At 42.4% G+C, this 20,075-nt stretch overlaps 1 protein-coding gene across 4 annotated transcripts in view; it reads right to left on the bottom strand.

The window, feature by feature from the left end:
• Positions 1-9,214: 9,214 nt before the first annotated feature.
• The window catches only part of TRABD (TraB domain containing), a 37,275-nt gene continuing 26,414 nt past the window's right edge, over positions 9,215-20,075 (bottom strand). For all 4 annotated transcript variants that reach the window (XM_074870074.1, XM_074870075.1, XM_074870077.1 and 1 more), the window contains 4 exons: positions 19,705-19,844; positions 18,116-18,288; positions 15,410-15,521; positions 9,215-12,476 (listed from right to left, as the gene is read on the bottom strand). In XM_074870074.1, the coding sequence (XP_074726175.1) occupies positions 12,299-12,476; positions 15,410-15,521; positions 18,116-18,288; positions 19,705-19,844 (603 nt within the window). In that variant the 3' untranslated portion in view covers positions 9,215-12,298. The remainder of the gene's footprint in view (positions 12,477-15,409; positions 15,522-18,115; positions 18,289-19,704; positions 19,845-20,075) is intronic.

Here is a 20,075-nt window from a genome sequence, read left to right as displayed (position 1 = left end):
GGAGAAAGAGGAGCCGGAAAGCTCCCCCAGCCGGGAGGAGAGGGGTGTGCTGGTCCAGGCCATGCTGGAGCACGGGGGAGACCCGTGGGACTGTAAGGTCATCGGACAGGAGCCCACCCTGAGAGCTGCGGAGAGGCAGTGGCAGAATTATGTGTCCGCCTGCCACCCCAAGGGGGAGAAGAAGTGCTCGGCCCTGCAGTGGCTGTTGTTCGATCTGGCCCGGGTCTTGCAGGCAGCGGTGGAAGAGAAGGAGCAGTGTATCCAGAACCTGCAAAACAATCTGCAGGTGGCTCGCAACGAGATCCTGGCGCTGCGGTGTGAGAGCTCGCTGCTGAGCGAGCAGGCCGAGGAGCTGCGCAAGCTGAGGGAAGAGCTGAGGGCTGAGGCGGTCGAGAACGCCCAGCTGAGAAGCAAAGTGCAGTGCTTGGGCACCCTGCTGTCGCTGGGAAAGGGTTTGGATCAGACGATGGTGGCGGCTCTCAGGAAGGCCAACTGGGACCCGGAGATGTGGGATGGCGACAGCTGGAGTTTGGAGGAAAAGAAAGAGTTGTTGGCGCAAGGAGTGGGTGCTGCGGGCACTAGGAAACTAAAGCCGGTGGAGGGAGATAAAGGCCAGGGAGAGGGGGATATGTCCAGGAAAGAGAAGGTGTGGAAGAAACGGAAGGAGGGGTGGCCTGTGTGGGTAAACCGAATGTGGACCTTGGAGCAGTGCACTCCCTTCACGCACGAGGCGGCAAAGCAGCTGGTGACCGCCATTGGGCTGTCATGGCCCAAGGTCGGGGCTGTTATCAGAGCCCTGCCTGCCGATGAGGTGTTGGGGGGGGAGATCTTAAGGCTGGTGATCAGAAATTTGGGAGAGTACGAGCCTCTCAAAGATAACATGGAGGGGGCGCCCTGGAGAGATGTCCAGGAGGCGTCAGCCTACGTGTGTGGGAATGTCTTACTCCGGGTGTTAAAGCAACGGGAGAAACCAGTGACCCGTGACTTCGACATCTTTGGGGTGAACGTGGAGCAGGGGGACGTGGGGGTGCTGGCCTGCCGTGCTCCCGAGCTGCACAAAGGGTTTTTCATCAGCCTGGGGTCTACTTTAATTGGCCGCCCCCTCGGTGAATGTATGGTTACCTTGGAGAACATGGGGACCCTGATGGGAGCTGAGGGGAAAGGTATGGCAAAGAAAGATGGGATGGGGGCAAAGGGGAGGAAATACATTCCTAGAGGGACAATTTGGAGATATTTAATAAGCCAGGGGGTGAATGAAGGAGAGCTAGATAGTCAGCCCACAGGAGTTTTACTTGCCAAGATGAAGAAAATCCTTCAGGAAAAGGGGGTGAAGCAAGAGGAGATTTGGGAAAAACTGAGACAGATGAATCCATCAGCTCCTCCCCCTATCCCCTTAGGGGACCTTAAAGATTAGGAGTCCCAACCCCTGGTGTCAGTGGGATTAACCTCCACAACGCTGACCTGGTCTGCAGGGGGAAGGGGTTATGTGGAGGTATGATGTCTGTTGAAGGGGGTGTGTGAAGTTGCTTTCTTAATTGCTATGGGATCAGAGACAATGTTATTAGATTATCAGGGTCTTCCACTCCTGGCTAAATCCATCTGGATATGGAGAGTGGGAAGGGGAAAAAGGAGGGGAAAAGAAGTAGAAGCCGGGTTGTGGGTAGGGGAGGATAAACTGAATGGGGGGGGGGGGGTAATTCTGGTAAAAGAGGGGTAGATTTCCTGTCTCAGTTCAAGGTGGATCTGTCCAAGGGAAAATTGTATAGTGCTGCTGCCTCAAAGTGAAGCAATTGCAGGAGTCCTCAAGTTAGTGAAGTGCTGGTCTAAAAGTAAAACAGAAACAGGGGTAGTAAATGAGAAATATGAGGTGGTTCCAGCCAGAGACCCCTCTTCCTATCCCAGTACCCATACAGTAGTGCAGCACAGAAGGGTCACAAGGAGTCTCAAGGGATGCAGCAAAGGCTGAATAGATTGGGATTTAAAATCCCTGTTTTCACAATTTCTATGGGAGTCCAAGGGTGTGGAGTATGTGGATGGTGGAAACCCCTTGCAACTTTGGTGGCTTGGACTAGACAATCTTTAAAGGTCCCTTCCAACCCAAACCATTCTGCGATTCTGTGACCTGTAAATCCATGTTGGGTTATGCCTTTGACCCCTGGGAGGGGGCACCACTCGAACAGTGGCAAATTGATTACATGGATCCCTTCAAGAGGTTGAAGGAGGATTTGTGTTGGTTTGTGTTTGTTGCCATTGACAGAACAGGAAGATGGACAGAGGCAATGACAGCGTATGAGGCTACAGTTAACACCGTAGTTTGGTGTCTACATGAAGTATTGAACGCATGTGGTCCTCCAATCTTAGCTGATTCAAATAAAGGAAACCACTTGACAGATGCACCAGTCAGAAGTTCCTGAAGGGGGTAAGGGTGCATCATTTAATTCATATTTCCTACCATCCACAGTTCTCCAGGGGTAGTGGAGAGAGCTAAGAGGCCCATCAAGGTGAGATGGAAGCTAATTCACGAAGAAAGAGGACTAAGCTGGAGCACTTCTGTTTGTGTGCTGGGCCATGGGAACAAAGAGCTCACCAGGTACTGCTGCAGCCCTTACGAGCTGGTCTGTGGCCCTGTCCCACAGACAGATATCCTGTGGCGATGTCAGGAAACAGCCGTGTGCCTCTGATACTGATTCAGTCCTGGAGCAGGGTTCAGTCAGCAGGGAGCATGGACCCATGCTGCTCTCCGACATTGCACAGCTAAGAGCAGCATGCCAATACAAAGCAACATGAAAATCAACCCCCACTGGGAAATGTGGTCCTATCCACACCCCAGGTACAAAGGGGAAGGCCCAGAGAAAATTTAGGGGTGACTGTGACTCATGGGTTGGGAAACGCAGAACTAATTGGAGACAAAGAAGAGAGGGTTTCATGGATAGGTGGGACCCACTGCCGGGAAATCAAAGAGAATGTTTCCAACTAACATGTAGGTAAGATTGGTCTTCAGGATCAAATATGGCTGTGGGATTGATCACAGGTGTGAGAGCCTCAACAAGAACCATCTTCTTCAAGGCGCTCATCACTGTGTTAAAGCATCAGGAATATTCTTAAAGCATTGCAGGCCCTGTTCAGTGTGTTCTGCTGGCTTCTAGGTGTAAGAGCAATAGTTTGGATGTGGAACATCATTGCTGCTGTTAATAATCTTATTTCCTTCAGGAAAGATGTGAAAGGAATTTTAATACAAGACCTGAAGACAATGGGGGTGACCTCAGATGTTTGGTTTCTCATTAATAAGCATTTGTTAACAGTCCTTCCAGAATTGACTGACTTCACCTGTAAGAGAGCATGGACTGGACAAAAAGGTGGAACTAATAAATTAAATATTCAGCTTGGATCCCAATATGGGTCAGCCACAGAAGTTGCATGGGAATCAAATGGTACCTTTGCAACCACTGTAATAATAGGGGATGCAGTTGTATCACCTGATATGCTTTTAATTGTTCAGATGGTGCAGATTTAGTTTTGGCCACTGAGCATATCCAAAACCAAAATCACACCATCCACAAACCCTGTAGGACAGTATCCATATTAATCCTTAAGATGGGGAAAGAGGTGGGGAATTGATATGTGAGTTATGAACTATTCTAGAATACATCCAGAGTGTGACCCATATATATGTACATGGGTTGTGCCTCTCTTATGACTGTAAAGTCTCCATCCTAGGAGATAACTGGAAAGCTATCTGGAGACAGTCCTGGGCAACTGTCTCTAGGTGACCCTGCTTGAGCAGGGGGTTGGACCAGATAATCTCAAGAGGTCCCTTCCAACCTCAACCATTCTGTGATTCATTCTATGAAAATGGCAGCAATTTTGAGTCATATACAAGGTAAATGGGTAACAAACCTCAGACTGTTGACTGATACAACAACAGTGATAACTACCAAATGTGGCGTGTGGTAAAAGCAACTGCCAAGTTAAAAAAACAAAACTAAACAACAAACTTTAAGGGATTAAATGAAATAATATCTCTATTGTACTCAAGCTCAATTGTTAGCTATTAAAACAGCTTTTTCAGATGTATTTACTCTGTTCTCATGGGTAGTACAACAAAGAGATCCCATATTACAAGGGACGCTTCACCAACCGCTGTTGCAAATGGACAACTAAATGAAAAGTATGTACTAGTTCTGCACAATCAGTTGTGGACCACAGGAGGATATTGTCATGTGTCAGTGGAGCAAGTTGGCATGGGAATGACAGTGGTGGTTGGTAACAGTGCAGGCTGTGTATGTGTTGCCTCACCTGTAATGGGACAGTGGATGATAACACGACATCAGTGGCTCCAGGAGAAGACCAAAGATGTGGCATTAGATCTGTTGGTGGTGTACATTCATTCACCTGTTCTCAAAAGCAGGGTTTTATTCCAGACCAAAGGACTAATGATGTCTGGGAGCTGAGAGGCCTTGCTGGGATGAGGTGTTTGGACAACATGACAGCATACAGAAGGGAGACAAGAAACCAGAGAGCCAACAAGCTGCAAGCCTGAGGACCACCTTGGCGAGTAAGGAACTGTCAGAACCAGAGACTGAAATTGTGAACCATACATTGTTGGTATGACATATCCATGGGCTGGTTTCCAAAAGCTACTGATGCACTTAATCCTGTATTTGTTATTAGTTATGATAGAAGTCATGTTGTTCTTTATTATTCTATATATGCTTTGCTTGTTTCAAAAGGAAAAAGTGTGCTCACATGCCCAGTTGAACATGTTATGTGCATTGTTAGCCTAACAGTTGTGGTGGCTTCCAGCCAGAAGGGATTGAGCTTACGGGCACCCAGAGTGGTCTGAATGTCCTTGGAGGAGGTTGGGCAGACCAGGAGGTGGCTGGTGAGCAAGAGGTCCTGCTGGAGTAACGCAGCCCCGCAGAACTGAGGCCTCAGCAGCGCTGGCAGAGGGTGACAAGTACCTCTGCTGCTGCTCTCTGGTACATAAACTGTCATCTTGCACTGGGATCAAGGCTAACATGGAATAATTGTGTCCAGTAATCGCAGAAGGTAAACTAAACCCAACGGGAGTTGTGGGGAGCTAGCCTGCCCACAGTGGGTATCCCTGCCAGTAACACCACATAAGGCTGCGACTGCCTGGGTAATGGCATCAGAAATACCACAGTTAGGTATGGCTGTAGCAAAACCAGGACCAAGTGGGAGGAAGTAATTGGGGCAGGTTGTTTATTTGGGAGGGATTTGGGTGGAAGAGAGGTGGCTAAAAGGTAGGCCCTGATGCCAAAGAATGAAGAATGAAGTATGAAGTCCACTGAGGAAGACCAGAGGGCTCCTGCTGATGGTAGGAGTGTGGATGCCTACAGCTGGTAGCAACACTGGTCTGCAGACTAGCCCTGGGAGGCTGGAAGGACCCACTGGACTCACTCCATCAGGTCTCTGGCAGTATGTCGTGGTGTGTGAGGAAGAACCTGCTCCTTGGGACTTATAAAACTGTCATTGAGGGTTGGCCATGTGTGAGGTTCATTAGATCTGAGATCAAGAGCTTGTAACTTCATAGCTGTGCCTTACGGTTTGCATAAATATGTAACTTGATCGGTGGTATGGTACTTAGGTTATTGATTATTTTTCTGTTTTGCTAGTTTCCTCATAGTGTGTTCACCAGTCAATAAACAGTGTGCTTCAGTTATGTCTCAGGTCGCTGGTCTGAAGAGGGGAGCCACACCTCAGCACAGTCACAGAGCTGTGGTCCACACTGTGGGAGTGCTGCCTGCCACAAGCCTTCCTCTAACAGGCCTGGGCGTTGCAGAGAGCACGTGTAGGACAAGGTCTGACCACCACATGCCCAGGAATGCCATTACTGATCTGCCTGTGCACAGTCAGAGAGGGAGAAATCCATGTATGTAGTAGCCTGGTAGAAACTGCTGATAACTGCAATAAACAGTCAAGGCTACTGTTGGTTCCCCAAGTCCTCCCACTCTGTCCCACATTAAAGAGCAGCACCAAGAGCCTGCCAGAGTGGTCACAGTAGACGTGGCTTTGGGTGAGAAGCCCACAGAGTCTCCAGCTGCCTTAGAAGAGCAGCAGCCTATCAAGCACAACAAACAAAAATATGCTAAACTTTTAGAATAATGAGAGTAAAAGTCTGCTGAGGTTGGGTCTGACATGATGGCCAAATTAAGTCTATCCTTGAAATGTGACGAACGAAGCAATCCATGCTAATTTCAATTGGTGTAAAACCATGATTCTTAAAAAACAGTAAAATTAAGGTGTAATAAGGATGTTCTTCTCTAGCGGTGTAATTCTGTATTTTCCATAAAGTACCCTAGAAGCAACATATTCATGTTTTTTGGCAGGTATTTAATTTCTTAAGTGAAGGTTAGTATGTTATTGCCAATTCATCAAGAATCTGCCTCTCAAGCATCAATACAATCACATGGAGAAATGGGCATATACTACAAGTCAGTAATTGTTCAGGATGCTCCTGTTTTGTGTTGTTTCAGTTAATACCAGGTACCACATCAGTGAGCCAAATCCAAAACTCTCCAAGGTATGCGCACTTCTCTGAAGAATAGTCTCAGGGTCCGGTAGACACCTCCAGTTAAAAATGGGCATACCAAGTAAACCATCTGCCGTCGGTAGATGGCACTAAATTATTACTATTACTCGTATTTTCCAGCTGAATCAAGGCAAACTAAAATCGCAACACTGGGTCTCAGCTTCAAAGAACTCGGGCTGTAATTATGAGGCAAGAGACAACACGGGGATGGAAGCAGGGAGGGAGATGCATGGAGGTGGTGAGAAGATGCTCGCTGGCAGGTGGTGCACACCTAGAAACCTGCTGCACTCGCTCAAAGGTAAAGTACTGAGGAGTCCTGCCAGCCTCGGCAACACACAGCCCCAGTGACTGTCCAGCTACTCCAGCTGGCCTTGAAGATATCAGGTGTGCAGTTCAGTTGCTGCAGAGACACGGGGCGTTAATAACCACCACAGTCTAATCAAAACATCACTCTTAATTACTTTGCCCGGTTTGTGAACCATCACTGTAGCTAAAAGCAGGGACCTTTTACCACTGAAAGAATGTCACTTAGCTGGGAGGCCACACAACATACTGAAACTGAAAGTGTCTAACAGCTTTTTTTAAAAAAAGTCTGATTAAGTCCTATTCTTTCCACTTTCCCTCATGCATCAGCACCAAGTATCTTGGAGGAGGCAAGTGTGAAAGTGGTAGTGTGCATCTTTTCTCTCCTCAAACTAACACCACTAGAGCTTCCCTGTACAGTACAAAATGAACCAACAGACAAAAACATTGAACAAGTAAAAATGAGCATTTCCCCACATTGTACCATTGTACCCCTTGAGTGGCACAGAGCTACCCAAGGAGCCAGAGCCAAGTGGCAGGACCCAAGTGCAAGGTCTTGTAATGGAAAAGAGCACGCACACCCTCAGTTGCCATCCTTTTCCCTGCTGGGAGCAAGGATAAGGCTATGCCCATCTTTGCTGCTGATGCCTCCCTGGAATATAGAGAGCTTCATTTGCTCCCTTTTGGTGAGACCACAGCAGGCATAAGGCAAGCAACACAGGAGGGGATAATTAGACAACCCACCCCCTGCCAGCCTCTTCAGCTAGGACCTGCTGAACAGGACAGCTGCTTCAGCTATTCCCTGTTCCCCTTCACAGACCAACCGACACAACAGACCTGCTTCTGTGGAGATATGCACAGCAGTTGAATTTTTTTTCACCTGAACAGTTAGTAGATCGATTTTGGCTTTGCATCTTTGGAGCTACTTATGTCCTGTGGTTGTCTTCCATGCACACTTCCACAGCCAACTGAAGGACTCAGCACCACACCAAAGTCTGTCCATCAGTCAGAGCCAGAAAAGTGACCTTTCTCCTGCAAATACTTAAGAACCCCCAAATCTTGCAACAAAATCAGTCTCAAAACACTCAAGTCTAAAATTAAAGTTTATTTCAGTTTTAGAAAGAAACAGGAAAATACATACATGAATATCTTAGAGTTACACAAGTGACAGTGTGTGGTTTCTTTTCCATGAGTAGTTCCCACTACTGCCTGGCACTTTGAGATAGCTTGATATATTTCTCAGTGCCTTTTAAGAGGTTTACAATACACACACAGAAAAACAGCTTCCAGTGGAAATATGGGCAATATTAATCCACCTCAAAAATAATTTAATTTGGTTCAGTATTCAGTATAGAAAAGACACATCATAAACGCAACCTAGGCCAGCAGTGTGCATGTAACACTAGTGAACAATACACTCCAAAAGCAGGCAGCTGCCTTCCGTGGGCATGGATGTGCAAACTGAGGCTGCCTGACTGAGCGGTGCTCAATAGCTCACGTGCTGTGCAGCATGTCATCTGCCAGTCCCATGGATGGTATTTGACTACAATATCTTTTTTTTCCCCACCTACATGGCTTACCCAGCACTTCTTTGCAGACACAGCTGCAAGTGCAACCAAAGGGAACTTTGCCTGATCAAGGAAAACAGGACTGCACTTTGATTCACATTTGTACCACTGCTTGACGAAGTGTACAATCAACAGACTAATCAGCTGGTACATTATCTGTATGGAATACAGCTTATCATATATTTACTTACTTTCACGATGAACACAGGGTCTTTTATAGATTTTTTTTTTTAAAGTAATGGTCATATTGATTTACCTGCCTCAATCTGAAAGATTAAACTCTTTTTGCCACTAATTGAGCACCTTTTCCACTTAAAGGGTCTTTAATTCCCATGCAGAGGATGGTACTTTAAGAACAAGTGACTATGCCTGATGTTAGGCCAGTGTTTGAGCTCTTTGCTGGACTGGGACTAAGGCCATCAGCTCCTTGCAAGACTGAGCACTAGAAAAACATTAAAAGAAAAGCCACAACAACAATGAAAAGTCAACTCACCATGCTTAACTCTGAATTTAAGTACTCACATTAAGAAGTCAGTCTCCCTGCATGTTCAGTAGGGCAGGGAAACTCATCCTTTCCTCTCAACTGATTTACACATGGTAGGTAAACTAGTTTCCCTACTTCAGCATTACACTGAGATGCCCCTCAGTGGGAAGTATTTGCTCCAACTGACCTTCTTGTTCAGAAAAATCTGTTAGATGGTGACATTATAATGTACTAGATCTAGCTAACCAGTGTTTGTACTCAATAAAAATACTGATTTATAAGGAAAATAAATGCCTTCAACAGAAATGGTGGTTAAAATACTTTATTTTTTATATCATAGAACATACTGCTGTTTACTTTAAATCACTTTAGAGTAAAGGCACACATTGTTAAAAATACTTCAAATTTACATCACATGTACAAATGCATAAAACAGATGTACATGTCACCAAAAAAATACAATATGGCTTCATAACGTTGAGGTGGGGCTGGGACAATTCAACATATGTTTAAATTTTACAGGATGCTGTTAACACCGAAAGGACTGATTAGAACAGAAAAGAATGGACCTAAAACACTGATTATGTTACATAAACAGCACAACACATTGAATATACAACATTGAGCATTTGTGTATGGATTCACAGGATTTTTAGGTCTGCAAATTCATCAGACTTTCCAGTGCCACTGAGTAAACAGTGCATGCGTATGATCGGCCAGTTTGCAACAGTGGGAAAATAAATTGCAAATTCTCCGACCACAAACAGGCTCCTTGAAGAATCTGCTGATATGCTTTGTAAAAAAAAAAAAAAAAAGTGAAACAATAGACTTAAGGTATTAACTGGAGAGAATAACTGAATAATGAACAGACAACTTACACAGTAATCACTTCTAGCTAAGAAGCATAAAACATTAAGTCTGCAAGAATGCTCCATGACAATCATTTAGCATTAGTCCCACCCAAGTTTAAGGCTCATATCTAAAATTTACCTTAGATTTGTTTTCCTTTGTGTAAAATTACCTGAGCACAGATATCAAAGATCTACAGAGCTTTTAAAATATCTGCAGATACCTTAAAAATCTGTAGATAACTTAAAGCAAAACATCAATATATTGAATTCTACCAGCTAAAAAATTCTCAAAAAAACAACGAACAAAACATTTTGGTAGGTCAGTAAAGCCAGGAGAAGAATGATCTTAAGCTTTTGCTTTCATCTTTTAAAAACGTACATAAAATGTAATGGAATTATTCAAATAGGACTGCTTAATTGTAAACAATACATTAAACCTTTTAAAAAAAAAAGTATCAGGAATCAAAATTTGGGCAGCCAATCTAGTCTTCTATAAATTGTTTACAAATGCTGCATTTCCTCTTGCTAGAGATGGCTGGTGGTTTGTTAAGCACTGATAGATGGAAAATAAAAGGACCTGCCTCCGCTGTATTCTGTGTTATCATTTACACTTTGTGTCCAAGAAGGGTGAATTGCTGCCATTCTCATTTCCTAAGGTTTATTCCCTGCACAACTGTAAGGCCCAGATCCAGAAAAGCACCAAGCATCATCTTAAGAGCTCTGCAGGATCGCGTTAGATTTAATAGGCTTAAAGATAAACATGCACTTAAATGATTTGCTACACTGGGACTCAAAATGTTTTCAAAGTGCAAGGCAGAAAAGCATCAGGTTGCATGGACAGACCAGCTCCCAGCAAAGTCAATGCCATCACAGCAAAGAGCATTAGACCCTCAATTTCATTAAAAAAAACTTGAAAGCCAACACTGCACAGAAGATCCATGTACATACTTGCAGCAAACAATAGACTGTATGGGATGATTTCCAAGACAAGGCTTTGGAAATATACCCTACTAAAAGCAGTTTGTTGATTTTATTGAACCAACTGAAAACACCACACACAAAACACATCATCACCTTTTCTTCCTCCTGCCTCACACACTGGTTCCTATCTTTCACTCCCAAAAGAAATTAATACAGATGAAAACTTCACTAAGCGATGAGCAACTGTATATGGGCCTGAGGAACAAATGGGACCCTTCCATTCAAATACATCTGGCTAAAACTTTGATATGACAGTTACAGTTCTTTGTGTTGTTGAACTGGGACTAGCTGATTGCAGAGGGCACTTTACAATCACTGACAATCCTGTATAAAGGGTACCAAAAATAATTCCAATTAAGTATGAACCTGGGATTCGGGGGGGGGGGGGGGGGGGGGGAAAAATCGATGATGGATGGCTGTCCTGGATAATTAAGAAGGAAAATCACAGCAGTTTGAAGTACCCATAATTCTATGTATAAATAGCAAGTAATCCAAATAAAATGCTACAGCTAGTTTGAACAACTAAACTGAACACTGTTTTTCTATTAAATAGATTAAAATATTCATCCACTGAGAAATTCCACTGATAAATAATTAAGATTTTCATGTATCAAAAGTGAGGGGCAGGTACTATCAATTCCAGACTTCTTGTCCCAATAATGAAAGGTCCGACAAACAAAAGTAAATTGTACAGTAGTTCTAGTCTCTTAAATTTACAATACTGAATCCAGCAGGATTTGGCTAAATAATACAGTTTAAATAAGCTAATCTAAAGGAACAGAGCGTCCTGTAAACATCTGACACAAACCACATTGCATTCTGATGGTGTGGCTATACCTTCTCTATGCAGGAGAACGACAATTCAACTGGTGGTGGTAACAAGGGATGCAATCTAAAGGCAACGTTCCTGTTCTTCAGTAAGGCTTGTAAAAAATTTGAGCAGTGTACGTATGACAGCCTGTACAATTCTGAAATTTTTGGAAAGCTCTTAAGTTTAAAAAAAGCTTAAATGTTTTAAGTATAAAACACACATTGAGAAGATGTCCTTCTAAATCATGTGTAAAAGTGTCTGGCACCAGAAATGACCACTAGGTATTATTATACCCAAGGAAAAAAAGCAAAGAATCACTCAAGACAAGTGTCCCTGAACTTCAGAGCAGATGCAGCCAATTAGGTTACTTTGTGTTGTTCTGTTCCTCTGGTAAAGAAGTCATGAACATACACTCAGCTTAAGCTGTCTGTACTACATCATCTGTAACATATATTATATATACAGTATGTGTATATATATAATATATATTTTTGCATACATATTTCTTTTACCTCAATCTGGAATCATGTGGTTTCATACAATACACTCCCCAGGAATCAAACCTATTCATTAGATCATAGCTGGTGTAATTTTAGTATCAAATCTTTTATTATACAGTGATTCAGTGTTGCTCAGCATCAATCTGACTAGATTTTTCATCTCACTCTTCTTTCAGTCCAGTTCACATTTGTTGCCTCTATCACCCTTTTTCAGCCACCTTCTTCACATAGTGCCTCCACTCGATGTTCAATGCTGAGACCTTATTTCTGTCAGCTTCTGGAGATAGCTCTGTGCTGCTGGCATCGAGAGAATAAACTGAACTGTCCTTTGACCTATTCGGTAGCAGCCATATCCCATCAGTCCAAAAACTGTTGCTTTTATGACAAATTTGAAAATCTTACTTGAAGCTGATGGAGGAGGCACACTGAAGCAAAAGACATAAAACAATGTTAACACCTGCATAGCTGGAAAGAACAGGCATTTTCCAATCAAAATAAGGATCTTTTCTCCCCTCCCCCCTTACAGTGCAGGACACCTTCAGGTAACAGATGTGCCATGAATGAACAACATACTCTTTCATGTTCAACAGCTATATCCAAATTAAAAAGTAACAATGACAACAATAATAAACAACAATAAAGCTTTTTCCACTTATGTATGATGCCACTCTTAATGGGTACGGACCTTGATTTGTCCATCACCCTACCAAAATAACCAAGGCAACATCAAGACTTCTTGAAGAACACTAGAAGTTAATATGATTTGTTGAACTGTTTATAATATTACTATGCATATCTCTGCACAGAGACAAAACTCAGGCTGTGTCCTGTGTTTCTTCTAAGTTCAACACCTGTACAGTCAACTGACTGTCATTCAGGGTAATGGAGGAACATAGTGCATTGATATTCTGGATAACGCGTGTCAGGACCTGGTCAGGTCTGTGTGGCCAGAAGGGGTAAGTCTGGAGCCAGGCTGGCTGGCCCCTGCATAGATTTGGGGTCTGTTTCAGCAAGGTATACCCCAGATGCCAGGCAGGCTTACCAGCCTAGCTGCAGCTCCCAGCATGAGTGTGTGGAAGCCAAGCCCCTGCAGCGCTCTCGGCCTCTGGAGTTCCGCAGGGGAGTGCGGACAAATCAGAGAGGCTTTGCAATGAAGCTGTCTCGGGTCCGGCAGGTATTGCTGGCTTAGAGGCCTTCTCAGAACCGCTTGGAAGTCTCTGCACTGCCACCTGGAACCAGGAGGGCAGAGGACAACAGGCACACCAGGTCTGCCTATGAACTTAGTGTATGAAGCAAACAGTTCAAAATAAAGCTGGCTTTGAAAGCACAGCCACATGCACACATAGCCCTGCACCTTCACTAAGAGGCCCTGCAGTACCTCAGCTGGCCCTGCACCCACAGTGTGCCTACACAGCATCTGAGAGAGTCCTCTCGCAGGTGACCGAGAGGTCTCTGCATATCATTTCAAAGAAGTCACAAGTTCTCATTTATTTATACCTAGAGAATGTTTCTAATGTATTCAGAAGCAATCAGTTACACTAGTGCAAAAACACTATGGGCACACTCAAACCAGGTTAGATGCGCTGAGAAGAGGATACAACTAAACTGAGTTTAGATCCATGCGTTCAAGCTAGGACAAAGTTATTACTGGTAAGATTTTGCATATTAAGAGAACATACAGGAAGAGTTTTAAAAAAAGCATACACATGGAACAAAGGATGGGGTAAAGGCATCCCTTTGCACCTTCTTACGTGCTTCTCTATTCTTTCTCAATTCCAGTCTCTCAGTGCAATTAAAAAAAAAAAAAACAATTCATACCAATCTGAAGCAAATAGTAAGGTCTGCTCAGAGTCAGATTCAACGTATGAACTTAAAAATTGGAAATCTGAGAAATGTATGTTTCTATCCAGATAATTTCCAAGATCACTTTCCAACCTGTAAAACCTAACTAAATGCCTGTTAACAGTCTTAAAAACTTTTCACTTTAGAAAGGCAACAACCACTAACACACAAAACCCCCTCATAACTCTGCTCTGCAACTGCAGTGCAACAGCATGAGAGGTAAAAAGTTTAATGAGAAATGAGTCTCAAGTATAGTAATTTTATGAACGTTATTTGCCTCATACTATTTTAGAAAGTCAAGTTATGTAATAGTTATGTCTTATGAAAGATACTGGTAACCATTCCACTTAGTTATGGCACTGACACAGTAAAGACAATCAAGTCAAAGAGACTAAACTTTGATGAAAAAGATCCTCTATGTAAACTTGAAGACATATAGTCAGGCTTTCAGCTATTCAGTTCCGCGATGTCAATGATGCCGCCAGCATTAACCATACAATTATACGGATTTGGGCAACCTCATTTTACAGGTTATTTGCGAGGGTGCAGAGGAATATGGACATCTAGTTTGTGACTCCAGGTGAAAGGCTTATAAATAGCTAGGCAGGGCTTCTGTACATTGCATTTTTGGATCCAGACACCAGAAGTCTCTCTAAATCATATTTTAGATGCTTAAATACACCATTTAGGTGGGGCACAGTCTCAAAAGTTTTTCAGAGTCTCTGAGGAGATAGATGATGTGCTTATATAAACAGTAAACAGATGTGATAAAATGAAGTGCCAGTATTTTAAAGGCTCTATTATCCTAAACCACCACAGACCAGTACTACCAGGTCATACTATAATCCTTCCTACACTTCTGAAGTCCCGACCATTTGGCTTTATAGGATACATGTAGTCTGAACATTTTGGTTCTTCAATTCCTTCTTTTACAAAGCACATAAATCTATTTTAATAGGTACTTTGGAGTGAGAGTTCACCAGATATGTGGCTTAAATCAGCCTATATTTAGGTATACTCATTAAAGCACGTTATTACTTATATGTATAGGTATAAATAGGCTATGAGCAACGGTGACAGTAAGCTTGCCAGAGCCAGCAATGTCCTGACACAACAAAAGCTTTGAATCCAACAGTTCATATTTACTTAAGCTAGACTGGAAGTCTTATTTTGTTTACACCATCTTCTACAGACCTCATTTGAATTCTCGTTTTAAAAGCCTTAGATGTGGATTTTTTTTTTTTTTTTTTTTTTGAGACAAGGGCACCCTCTCATCTCTACTTCCCTCGATATCCAACTATTTACTTTTTTTCCTTTGATATTTTATTTTCCTTTGCTGTAAGCACAATCTGCAAGCACTGCACAGCAAGTCAGCGAGCTGACAGGGCAGGGATGACACTAGTGATGCTTCTTCAAGCTGTGACAAACAACCAAAAAAACCCCATCCAAACCAATTATTGCTGTCTTTTAGCAAGAGAAGCTGTTATGTCAACACATAGGAAAGGATGACTGTTACCTCATTATTTCTTGGATGTTTAAGTCAGAGTTCCAGTTCTTTTCAATTCCAGGTACATGACCCATCCCAACAACACCAACTACAACAGCTGGGATATATTCTCTAGGTTCAGCTGAGAGAGATGGAGAGAAATGAACATATCAGTAAAAGAACTAATTTCAAGCTATAAATGAATAGGTAAAATGTGAGATAACAAAACTGAATTTTCCAAGAAGTAGTAGGGACTCTTACTACTAGATATTAAAACTGTTACATACCAGAAGTTAACACTCATCTCACCTACTGCCTGTTATGTTGAAAGTCTGAAAAAAAAAAATCAGCATGTTGTCTGGATTTTCAGGAAACATTTGTTTCAGAAGACAGACCTGGCCAGGGCTCATACTCCAGCCTCAGGGTGAGAGGCTCAGCAGATGCAAACTAAATTAATTTCTTTCCTTCCCAGGGTGGGTCATGTTTCTGTACTGCTTATCAGGAACAGCCCTGGTCTTTGCTGTCTCCTGAACGGAGACCTTTCTCCACCACTTTGAACAGTGGCAGCTGGCACACATCCAAATTGTGACAAGACCTGGGCTAACAAGCAGAATGAACAATCAGAGAACAGCGCTCAAAACCACACCTGCCTCTGTTAAGTTTACTGTTACAGACCGGGCCTCAGCAAGTAACAGCAAAACCTGAACCACTCGTGTCCAGCACCTAGCCAGTCACCACTACAACACATGCCAGCTCTCACCCTCCCATCTACCATCCAAACTCCACAACACCCAGCAGAAGTTAAGATATTGTTCCTGAAAGTTTTGGTATTACCCCTCCCCCCAGTGAAAAAATGGGACCACAACACAATAAAAATAATTCACTGAAAACTTTCTAAGTAACAGTAATCAGTCTGCTTTCCTCTGGGGAAAGTTACACATATATAAAATGTGAGTAAGTTCCACTGTCTTGCTTTAAATAGCCACCCTTGATTTTTCCAGGAATAAGTAAAATATTTGAAAAGCAGCCTCCCTGAAACAAAAACAGAACTGTATTGAAAACACTAGAACTATTATACACATTTTTGAAATTGTTTCTTTGGACTTGTCTTTTCCCAGCCTATTCCATGGCTGCTGCAAATCAGAGCTGCAACTACAACAGAGGCAGAGCACAGCACCTCAGCAGAAAGGGCTGTCCACAGCACATCACATCCACTCCAACCTCCACCTGTACATTCCTGTCTGCTTCTGGGCAGGATTCAGAGATGATACCAGTTTAAAGCCCTGCCTGAAACTTAGTCCTGGAAGAAGCTTCTATCCCTCTCAGAATATTCTGTGTGAAGTAAAGATAGAATAAAAAACTAAATGTGAAAGTTTCATTTGCAATCTTTTTGGAAGAGTTCACCCAGGCAAAGAGTCAGACAAAGGCTAGGAGCAAATCAGACCGAGTTTAGGAATATATCAGACCAAAATTTGAGTCCTGCAAATAGTGTCCAGGAATTTCTCTCTACTATGTCCCTACAATAGCAAATGATTTGGGCAATGGTGATGTGTTATTTCTGCTCATTTGAACTGTGGGGTTTTGTATTTTATTATGAATCCTAAGCATATCATATGCCTTTTTTTTCCCCCCACCTCTTGTGAGCATGAATGCATAGAACACATTATATGTATATAATATAAATGCACAGCTTCTAAAAAAACCTGTCTCTGGCGTCATCTCTTGTTAATTAAGACAGAGACACATGACTGACAGTCAGGTAGTCCCTCACATTCTTGTCTTTTATGGTCCCATCTTCTGTTTGAGGTCCTTCATAATGCATATAAACCCCTTCTGGTTTCACAGGCATTTACTACACCAGTGTTCCAGAGACTGAGCTTTTAAGAAGGTAGATTTAAAGGAAGAAAAAAAAAAAAAAAAGAGCAGGGAAATTGCTAAACAATTCCTCTGGTGGCTTATGACCCAGACAGGACCAACAAAAACTAAATTTCCAGCCTGCTCTTTGGACCAAGTAACTGAATCCATCTGTGCCTCTTTCAGCCGTATCAACTGAGCTAACAGGAATACTGTGTGTTTGGACAAACTTTATGAAGGCATCATTGAGATAATATTATGCAAGGGAGATACAAGAACACAAGTGCAATCCTCTTGCTATTTTTTCAATCACAAGACAGCGCCAGAGGTCTGCACTGAAGTGATTACAAACAGTATCTTAAGACAACAAGTAAGAGGTAACCCATGCTTCAGTGTGCCTACATATAAGAAGAGCACCCAGATCACATACGGCAACAAAATAGCAAAGGCTAGAGAAATGCCATTATTCTTGCTGAAACATGCACAGTCACACATGGTCAAGCAAAACGCGTTCCTGAGCAGCTGGTGATGACAATGAATTTGGTGAGGTAATGAGCTAGGCAATGGCAGTCTAGGCTGTGATGTAATACCAGATACCTGCCTTTTGAGAAAGTTGTCAGGCTAATCAGTGTTTTCCAGTTTTAAACAGCAAAATGAGAAAGGAATCATAATTTGGAGTCTACTGCTCTATGAAAATTTTTTACTTCTATAGGTGGTTGCAACAGAAGAGTAATACCCCTTTTTAATTTTTAAGCACTGTAATCTTATGCAACATGTGACACACATGAACAGAACATCCCAGATTTCCTCAGAAGAACTGAACTTTAGACTAGTACACAAAGAACAACTTGCTGGTTATGATATCTGCTTTAAAAAAATTACTTTCTGAAGCTCGAGGTAGTTCTATCTGCTTTGCTGCTTGCTTCAGCATGTAGGTCAAGTAAATATCTCGCTCTGAGACAATTGTTCGATGAAGATCAGGAAATTCTCCAATCATTTCTGCCATCATCTGCTCCAGTAAATCCTTCTGTTTGCATTTCTCCACATCATCCTTACTGGAAGAAAGGTAAGTTTTCTCAGTATCTGTTACGCTTTTAAAGCCCAATACAGACAAACCAATGAATAAAAACAATTGGATATTATACACATTATTCACATAAAACCACACGCTACAGTTCTTCTCCCCCAGTTCTCCTCTTCAAAACCAAAACAAACTCCCTAAACCTGTAAAACTGGATACCTAACAATGCCTCTACAGTGAGGGAAAAGGGAAGAAGAGAGGTCACTTGCCTTTAGGCAGTGCAACTGGATTTTCACCCTTCCCAATTTGAAAGCTGACAACTCAACTGAGCAAAAGCACTAGGGCTTCAAAGGAAACAGTCATAATGGTGCCCCACTTTCTGTGTATATTAATAAGCTTAGAAGAAGCAACACACAGGAAGCAGGTCTGATCACTAAATGCAGAGGCTCTATTTAAACAACAAAAAAAGCACACCATAAGGCACAGTCTGAGTGGATGGAAAGAGTTCTGCAGGTTCCTAGCATCAATCACAGGTCTTCAGCAGGGAAGTCAAAGTTATAAATCAATTCCCTGAACAGAAGAATAGGAAACGGCAGGAAATAAACAAATAAAAACTGCAGGAGTACCTGTAACGAGTAATACTGTAAAATTGTAATATTTTTTATAGGTGCTGTTACCTTTCTGTTTGCACCCATGGCTGTGGTACAGTCATAGTTTGTGGCAACAGAATCACCTGCTTTGGCATCACTGTCTACTGAAGAATGATGCCAAACATTCTTTCTTTAGTTTCCAAGATCAAAAGGGCACTACAAACATCAACAGGGACAACCAAAAGGAGAAATGCATTGTCAGCTTTCAACAGGTCATAGAAAAGCTATCAAGACTGACACAAATTTGATGCTGAATTATTACTCCATTTTCTGTAAAATCTCATGTTGATGGCTGACTTTAAACACTTTCTCTTGTTCCAAAGATCTGCTCAGACAGAAGATTCGGTTCTCAAGCTGCCCTGATCCAGATGTGACTTAGCATAGCAGGCTCAAGTCCTTTGGAAATCTTAAGGAGGTATAAATTAGCACACTGAGGCCCTACTCACTTCTATTTGCAATACTCACACACAGTAGTGGGAAAAATTTTATTTTCAGCAAAAAATACAAAAATAATTTTAAAAAGCTTTTTCTTATGTACACTAGGAATTCTCCAGCATCAAATCTTTCACTTCACCTGGAAGTAATGTATCAAAAGACAAAGAAAGAGCTGGAACATGATCTGAAAGCCAGCTTTCTTTTCAAAAATACAGATTATTGCAGGGTAGTTTGTATACTTATTCTTCTCACTAACTTCAAGTTTCAGTGCATCAGGCTGGGTATGAGGACTTCCAGCTCGTACTAAAGTCAACCTGAAGAACTGAACAATTCACCTGACAGACATATGAGATGCTTATTCATACCTGATTGGGTCAGATAAGAAGCAAAGGCCCCAGGCAAGCTTGACTTTTTGCCAGAAAGAAAGTGCAGCAATTGCTCTCTTAAATGTAACAGGGATGGGTCGGTCTCCAAGATGGAATTTACAGAAAGGTACTTTACTGGCCTGAAAGAGAAGATACAAATGACTAGTCAGCATTGTATACTGCAGCACAGTACATCTTTATTAAGCGAACATCTTATTGTGTTATATAAGGTATCTTAAAAAAGAGCAAGTAGTGTACTTCAACATCCAAAAATATTCTGGCTTTGCAGTAAATAATTTAAAAAATACTACTTCTTAAAGGAAAACATCAACTACAAGATGCAGTAGGTATTACAGTAAAAACATGTATTG

The sequence above is a fragment of the Strix uralensis genome, chromosome 5 (genome assembly GCF_047716275.1).
Source record: "Strix uralensis isolate ZFMK-TIS-50842 chromosome 5, bStrUra1, whole genome shotgun sequence".
In the NCBI taxonomy this organism is placed as follows: Eukaryota; Metazoa; Chordata; class Aves; order Strigiformes; family Strigidae; genus Strix; species Strix uralensis.
Note: the sequence above shows the minus strand (reverse complement) of the source record. Positions and strands in the feature narration are given on the sequence as shown.